Here is an 8,273-nt window from a genome sequence, read left to right on the forward strand (position 1 = left end):
CCCTGAGGGTGAGCAAGGCCTTTAAATATCAAAGGAGGAGCTTGTCATCAAACAGCCTGTGAACTATAACCTCCATCTCTGACAGCAAAGGGGGCGGTCAGGGCATACCTGACAGTGAAGCATGCAGTTTCCAAATATGATTATGTCAGACTAAACCGATTATTACAGGCATATGGGACAAATATGGGTATGTTGTGCGTAAGAGGCTAAAATTATATCCTTTATGGCCTCAGGCAGAGGAACAAAATAACCCTGTCAAATGATGTCCTCATACTGAATGCTTTAATTCACTCAAAAACAAAACACTTTACATATTACATACAGAAATCAATTATTTCAAAAAGAGGACTGAATCCAAATCAAAGTATTTAATTTAAAATATACAAAAGAATCAAGAAGCCTAGAAACAGGTGATAACTGGTGGTGTATTTGGAGATAACAGTGATACCCTGTTTATGGCCACAGCTTTAGTTCCAGTAGCATTATATAATATTCTATAGTGAGAGGACAAAGCCATCTCCAAATATTTCTCTTTCACTGAGGTGGAAAGAACAGTGAAGCGTTGTAGCCATCTATCACAGGCCATTGTGGAAAATACTTAAAATGTGAAAAAGATGTGACAAACATGACACCTCAGTCTTAACCTCACATCTGTTATTCACGTGTAGAACTGTTCTCTGATAAGCACGCTGTCACACAGATGTCTGTTTGTAGTTCTTGGTGTCCAAAACTTTCTTCCCACACATTGCACAGATTCCTGGAGAGGCAAAAAAGAAGGAAAGAGAAAGAAAGCAGTAAAAAACAGTATCAGTAGATAGTAGCCGTATATGCAGTATGTGGGTGCAGGTGAAACAAGCTGGGAGGTATTTTTGTTGTTTTTGGTTAGCATCAGTTCCTAAGGGAAATATCTGCCTCTTAAGCTGCTAAATGTTAATTGTTAACAGTGCCTGTCTGTTGTCTGGTGCTGGTAAGGGACCGCACAAAGGGTTTTAAGAGCTTTTCTACTGAAAACAGCCACCTGCTGCTGCTCTGGCTGAAAATAAAGCTTATGAGGGCAGTGGGACTGAACCAAAACAGTCAAGTTGCAGGCCAGGAAACCAAAATGATGAGTTACAAAAAAGCTGTAAATCTCTATGCAGCTGAGCAAAACTTTCAACTTCATAATAACTATCTGTGGATTTGTCACTACAAGCTTCTTTCACATACAAGTGATCAGTTGCTCAAACATAATAATAATAATAAAGTAATAATTTTGAGTGAAAGAGGTTGGTTGTGCTTAGTTGTGATGTAATTCTTCTTCCTTTGCATTGTATGATCTGGAGATGGTGCTTTAACATCTGTTCTGAATTAAATCAGTATCTTTGCGACTTATCTGTTTTAACTACTCTTCAGTGAAGTCCACATGTGGACAATAAAACACAGAGCTATCCGTTTAATCCAAAACACTCACCTGTAATGTGGCTATCATGCAATGCACTTGGATGTGCCCTCCAGTTGTCTATACAGTTTAATGTGTTCCCACTGCAGCTTTATTAGCTTTATCTGGCCTGATTTTCTGCAGTGGAGACCATGGGCTTCAAGGTTCATCAAGATATGCCTTTTGAGATGTGCTGTTATTTGGATTTCATCATCCACTCTAAATATTATAGAGGACTGGCACCAGCAAACACTATACAAACAGTACCAAGAGGTTCATTCAGGAGGTAAATGAAACGACATGGGTTTTTTTTAATGTTAGGTGAACCAAACCTTTATGGTCCATTTGCCAAGGAGGATGACACAGATATTTTCTGAACTCGGAACTGGTATTATCAGTGATGAAATAGTGTGAAGTGTGCCTTTGCTGCACTAGCCTTGGTCAAAAAATTGATTTTCCTACAGAAGGTTTGTTAAATCGGTGTAAAAGTCTAAAACATCATAGTGAGGTTACTTCTCAACCTTCTACATTTAACAGGTATCTTGGACAGTAACATACAAGCCTCTTATTTCAATTCCACAAGTCTTAGTCATTATGTGTTAGCGGAAGACTATCGAGAAACACTAGTGCAACACAAAACCTAAAAGGATATCAGCTCAGTATGTAGTCTGGTGTGAAGGAGTTTATACCTTTCTTGTATGCGCAGCCCTGGCAGTAGTGCGATCCAGACTGATGAACTGAGCTCTTGCAGATCCTGCAGGTAGCAAAGCCTGTCTTGCTGTAGGGATCAAACCTGTGAGGGAGATGCATAAAAAATCCATAATAAGAGATGCACCAATTTCATATGACATTGAGTCTGTCTGCAGAACAGCGTTAGGGGTTAAACAAACGACTGAGTAAATCAACACAACTATTGTGTGACTTTGTGTGGATAAAACAGGGACAACAATGGAGAAATGTTTCCTCACGAACAAAATAAGCTAGTCTTTATGGAGCTACTCACCTGGCTTTCTTAGAGGTCAGGAACTTGTTTTCATTGAGCTTACGCCCGCCACTCTCTGAGTAAAGGAAGCAGAAAGAACCCCATCAAACTTCAGCATCTAAGTTATCATTACATTAGAGTGTGTCACAATTCAAAGACTAATTGGAATTCGTATGAAAGAGTCTTATGTGTGAAAACGAGAGGAGTCAAACTTATGTTTATTATCAGTGTAGTAACTATCATTTGGTAAGCATAAATTAATGTTGATCGCAATTTTTTCAGTATAGCAGGGACCTGATCTCACCTGTTGTATTCCGTGCTCCATCCTTCCAGGTGTCAGGAGTGATGACCTTTCCAAGCTTCTTCTCGCCTGAAACAATAAGCAATACAATGTTTTAAAAAGAAAATAACAAACGTATTAAAGATATAGTCAGTGTTTATAAACCAATATGGGGGCGATTAGCAGTCACATAGCGTTAGCTTTCGAAGAATCCTCAGCCTTCGCGAACAGCAGAAATTAGGTAAAAATTAAAAATAGAGAGCGTCTGAATGATGTGATACGTACACTTTTCACAAACCATCTTTCCTCTTGGTTTGTTATAACCGAGACTTTTCGTTGGTCAAAGCAAAATAAAAATGTCAGCTAAACGTTAGCTTGCTCGATGGATGTTTGTAAACTTCCGGTGGGTTATTCCTCTTGGTCATATTGGCAGCAGATTGATTGGTTAAAGCTACGACAGCTCAAATTTCATTGGCTACCTGTACTGTCCGTCACAGAGGTCCCGTCATACGTCACTGGATTTCTGTGATTGGTTAAAGAATTGTTTTCACATCTGGAAAGTCGTTTACAAAATAATACTTCCTGTTTGCTGCAGACTAGCAATTTTTCTTCAAAACAAAAGTGCCCTGAGGTGGTAGATAGTTAAATAGAACTAGACTCACTTTAATACACTGCTGCATATTATAGGTATTATACTAATACCCACTGATTCCTGGATGGCACATGTATACCATAGAAATTTAAAACGTGTATCGAAGGAACAATCAGCATTTTACTCGACAGTGAAAATAATTTAAAATGTCTCAAAATACTATTCTCTTGAGTATTTCAGCTTAACATATCAATTCATTCTACTTTTGTAGAGGTGTTCACATTTGACGTTTATTGTGAAGGCTAAACGGAAGCTATTGTCGCTCCATGTTTACGGAAGAGGCCATTCATCCATGCATTCAACCCATTCCGTACAACCGCTGCTAAATTAACATTTTAAAAGGCTTTATTTTGGATTTGGTCTTAGTTTCGTCATAGATAGGTAAAGTAACAGTCATGTGGGACCATGAAATCAGAGCCATGGCGTCCACGCACGCCGTCATCGCCGCTTCGGTGTTCATGGCGACCGTCGTACCTGCGGTGTTCGTGCAGGGTTTCTCGGTGTATGGGACTCACCTGCTGTGGCTCTACTCCGTGTCCGGTACAGTGACCGCAGTCAGTGTCGCCGTTTTCTGGCTGCTCGGTATCACACCGCCCACCAAGAAGCACACGCTGGGATACAAGGTGACTGCTGGGTCTGTGGTGGTAGTAGTAAAAGTTGGTTAAACTGGCTAAAAACTGGTTATTTAACAAGTGTGGTTGATTATCTCAGTGAACGGGGTCAAGGTCAGATGTTTAGTCTTGTCCAAAATCCCAAGATACAGTGACTATTACAGTCTATTACAGTGTAAAACCAAGAAAAGCTGCAAAATCCCACATGGTAGAACTTGAAGCCATCAAATCTTTGGCATTTTTGCTCGGAAAGTAACGAAATAATCACTTTTTTCCGACTAATCGACGTAGCGCCATGCGATTGAAGATTTTATTTTCTAGGTAAATGGTCAAAATGAATGTGGATTTCTTCTGAAGTGAAAATAAAAGCCAGGGTACCATTTAAAAGTGGAGTGTGGTATTGGGAAAAGCCTGACTCCAATTAACCCAAATTCAGGCCTTACCATTTTTGATTTTTTTTAAAAAAATGTATTAACCACTGAACCTGAATGAACCTGCAGGTATATCCAACTACTTTCATCTAACCAAGACCATTTCTCTGTCTTGATTTTATTCTTTAACATTTGTCCACCCCTTTTTCTCTGCAGCTGTCCAGGTTGTTCCGTTCCTGTCTGTACTTCTTCCTGTCGTGCCTGTTCTTTCACACTGTGGTGGTTCTTTATGGAGCTCCACTGATTGAGTGAGTATATGGTGATGCTCATATACTGTACCTGTATGTGTAGTGAGAGAGAGAGATGTACAACAGAGGGGGGAAAAGCAGAGGGGAGTAAAAGAGGAGCTGTTGCTGTTTGGATGAAGTAACTTACTTACAAAGATTCTGAGTAGGGCACATTCAAATGCATCACCCATAACCAAATACATAAATACCAGTTCTCCGTTGTGTTGACACAGGTTTTGCCTCCACAAAATATTCTTATGTTTAAAACTCTGTGGTGCTAGATAGGGATTTGATTGGTACTATGAGCCTCTAATTTATGTGTTTTCCAGATCTGCCTTAGAGACGTTCTCCCTGGCTGTGCTGCTGACCTCTCTAACCACATTGAGGTGTCTCTGTGTCCTTGGGCCCAACGTCCAGGCCTGGATACGAGTGTTCAGTCGGCATGGGTGCGCTTAAAATCTAATTTTCTTCTGTCCCTGCACCCTGTCCTTTGGTTATGTGTTTCATGTATTCATCTTGTGTATCCAAATTGAGTATAACTGACTTTTCTTTGCTCCTTTCCATCTCCAGAGCTATGTCTGTGTGGGACACCTGCCTCCAGATTACGGTCACCTGCACAGTGGTAGGAGCCTGGGTTGGAGCCTTCCCTCTACCTCTGGACTGGGACAGGCCGTGGCAGGTCAGCACACACTGGAAATCCTCTCCTAAACAAACTGTAGACTGTGAGATCTTTGTGCATCATGCAAGAACATTTTGTACTCTGATCCTAAACTTCCTTTTTCATGAGTGCCACCTGTTCATGACGAGGGTTTTTTTTTATTATTATTAGCAGGATTGAAATCACCTGTTCTGCTCTTTTTGTGCAAAGATTTCATTCACAACTCCTGTGGCTGTGAGTCAGCAGACAAAAATAGAAGAAATTCATCAGTGTCAGTAGTGGCACTAGAGGACCTGAAACAACTAGAGAATATAAACAGTGCAGCTGTCGATAATGTGTCCTCATTATCGACAAGCAACGTGGTGTGACAGTCTGACAAATTATAGTAGAAAACACAGCCTAAAGTTATTAATATTAAATCTTCAGGCCTTTGAAATTGTACAAATTAAAAAATCCAACGAGGAAGAACCCACTCATAAACCTAACGTTACCTCTATAATACAACCATAAATACACAAAATGATTGAAGCATGTCCCTAACATTGAGTTTCTGTAATTGTGTGCAGCCTTTTCACAATAAGATGAGTATTTTTCTGTACATCAACACTAGCCTCTGCCGTACAGCATTGTTCCTCCATGGTTTTCTCCGTTAACAAGGAGCCATTGTTTCTATTCATCATTGAACTGTATTAAATACAGCTACTGTAGGGGTGAAATTATAATTCAACACAGTAACCATTAAATCTTTCTCTTTATTTAATTAATCCGATTTTTTTAAATGACAGAAAGATTAAAATTGTAATTGGGAAGGGAGTTCTGTGCAGAATGACTGGAGGAAAATGCAAATTAGAGGCAGACAGTGATAATTGGAGCATAACTCTAAATGACACCAGAGCTGTATTTTTCTTTTAGAAGTTCCTCTTTAAATTAACTGAGCATTACACAAGTGGAGGCGTGTGCTTGTGGGGAGGATTGTCTAGATCCTCTTGATCTACGAGTGCAAGGTTGGAGCATTTGACTGCACTTTATGGCTGTCATCGATCAGACTCACACGCTCTCGCTCTCTTCTTCTTATTCTAGGTTTGGCCTGTTTCCTGCAGTCTGGGCGCCATGATTGGCTTCCTGACCGGCCTTGTTGCTGCTCCCGCTTGGATCCACTATCATCGCAAACAGCTCACTTACAAGTGCAAGTGATAGAACAGACACATGTTTGTATGCCCGTGTGAGTGTTCCTGTTGAGTTCGTTTAAGTTTTTACTCATTATTTATTGGGTATGTTCAGTCTGTGCGCAGCCTGTAGGAAAGATGATTTTGTAATAACAGCAATAAGACTTAAGATTATTTTGTACATCTGAAGGCTGAATCTGCTCCTGAAGATTTTTGACATGAATAAAATATTACTTCTGCAACATTCTGCACTTTGAAATTTATGATTAAAGAGTTGGGAGTTTCTAGTTGAAATTTACTCAGTATCAGTGATTTGCTTCTAAGTAACTAAATCTAAAATGCTTTAACCTGTAGGTGGTGCTGTTGGATCACCACCTCTGTATTTGTGTGTGTTTCTGACATAAGCCACTTTTGGGGACAAATTTCAGACTCAAGATCCATTAACTGTGGACAAAAGTCACATCCCCACTAGGGAAAAAGCTGATTTTTGGGTTACTTATTTAGGCTTAAGGTTAAGGCTGGACCCCACAAGACCTGCATTTAGGTAAGAGTAAAGGACTAGAGAATGCATTATGCTAAAGGGTCCCCACAAAGATTGGTGTACAAGGATGTGTGTGTGTGTGTGTGTTATACGAAGGCAACAGAGTTTAAATGAGGAGAAGAAATTGAGCCTCACACTCATTTGCAAAGTAATCAGCATTATGGTTGGATGGTCATTTATTGAAGTAGTCATGAGGGAAAGTTAGAAAGTTAAAGACAAAGTGTAAACTTAGTGCAAAATGTACTTCCAATCTGGCACACACACAAAGGCACACGCGCGCCGCACACACACACACACACACACACACACACAGACGCCGTTCTGCACCTGAAGCTGACTGCTGATGAATACTGTTCCTTTTTAAACAACCATTAATCTTGCTCCAACTCTATTTCAACACCCTCCTCCCTCTCTCCCTCTCATTCTCATTCCACCTTTTCACGTCCTCAGGCAACCATATTGATTCACTTTCATTTTAGGGACATTAATTTTCCTCCTTTCATGCCGCCCACATCTCTTGTTCTCCTTTGCAGCCCAGTAACCACAATGAAACTTGCATTTTCTGCATCGCAGTGTCAGATTGCAAAGTAAATGGGGGATGCTGTTTGCCGACAGTGTCTTGTAAGACAATACAACTCTATTCTACACTTTAATTATGTGCAAGAAAAGAAAAATGAAACATAATTTTTGCAGTGTAAAATTTGCTGTAAAGTATTATTGGGATTGGTGGACAGTTTCAGCACACCGCCAGGGGCAGAGCTGTCCTTTCGTCCTATGTTCGAACTCTTACGTAAGGTTGTTGCCAGGGAAAGTCTGAGATAAATAGCCTGAGGGCAAAAGAGAAAAGAGGGAAAAACACAATTTCAAAAACCATGCAGGGAGAGAGAGAATTACAAAGCCTTTTAAGTAGCTCACATATAGTACACTTACAACACCAATCAGCACACCCTTTTCATGCCTCAGCCTCTCCTTCCATCTCTGTGATGAAACTCAATCTGACCTCACGCTGTTTCCTCCATTACCTTTGCTCTCTGTGCCTTTTTTTCCTATTTTCCACCTTGGTTCTCATACATCATTACTGGAGGAGCAGAGGCAGTGGCGAGCAGAGTGCGATCAAGCTGATTTTGCCCTGATCTCAGCCCAGTCTGACCCCAATTTCACCTCCAGTCTCCGTGTAGCGCAGGTGTGTATTTTTAGGAAAGTGAAGATGATTCATACACGTCACACCTCTTGTTCCTCAAGTGTCTCTTTTTGTCCCTTGACGTGTTTTCATGTCTGTAATCGATGTTCTTTGAGGACAGAAATTTA

At 40.4% G+C, this 8,273-nt stretch overlaps 2 protein-coding genes across 2 annotated transcripts; one reads left to right on the forward strand and one right to left on the reverse strand.

Moving 5' to 3' along the window:
• Window positions 1-265: 265 nt before the first annotated feature.
• On the reverse strand, window positions 266-3,113 carry cript (cysteine-rich PDZ-binding protein). Its single transcript, XM_018675409.2, has 5 exons — window positions 2,965-3,113; window positions 2,704-2,769; window positions 2,421-2,475; window positions 2,107-2,210; window positions 266-757 (listed from the first exon to the last, which is right to left on the reverse strand). The coding sequence occupies exons 1-5, from the start codon at window positions 2,978-2,980 to the stop codon at window positions 693-695; spliced, it is 306 nt and encodes a 101-aa protein (XP_018530925.1). The 5' UTR covers window positions 2,981-3,113; the 3' UTR covers window positions 266-692.
• Window positions 3,114-3,594: 481 nt separating this feature from the next.
• On the forward strand, window positions 3,595-6,668 carry pigf (phosphatidylinositol glycan anchor biosynthesis, class F). Its single transcript, XM_018675387.2, has 5 exons — window positions 3,595-3,954; window positions 4,530-4,621; window positions 4,930-5,046; window positions 5,171-5,279; window positions 6,339-6,668. Exons 1-5 carry the CDS (start codon window positions 3,727-3,729, stop codon window positions 6,450-6,452), a joined length of 660 nt encoding a protein of 219 aa, XP_018530903.1. The 5' UTR covers window positions 3,595-3,726; the 3' UTR covers window positions 6,453-6,668.
• Window positions 6,669-8,273: the final 1,605 nt, after the last annotated feature.

This window comes from Lates calcarifer, linkage group LG23 (assembly GCF_001640805.2).
Source record: "Lates calcarifer isolate ASB-BC8 linkage group LG23, TLL_Latcal_v3, whole genome shotgun sequence".
NCBI classification, from domain to species: Eukaryota; Metazoa; Chordata; class Actinopteri; family Centropomidae; genus Lates; species Lates calcarifer.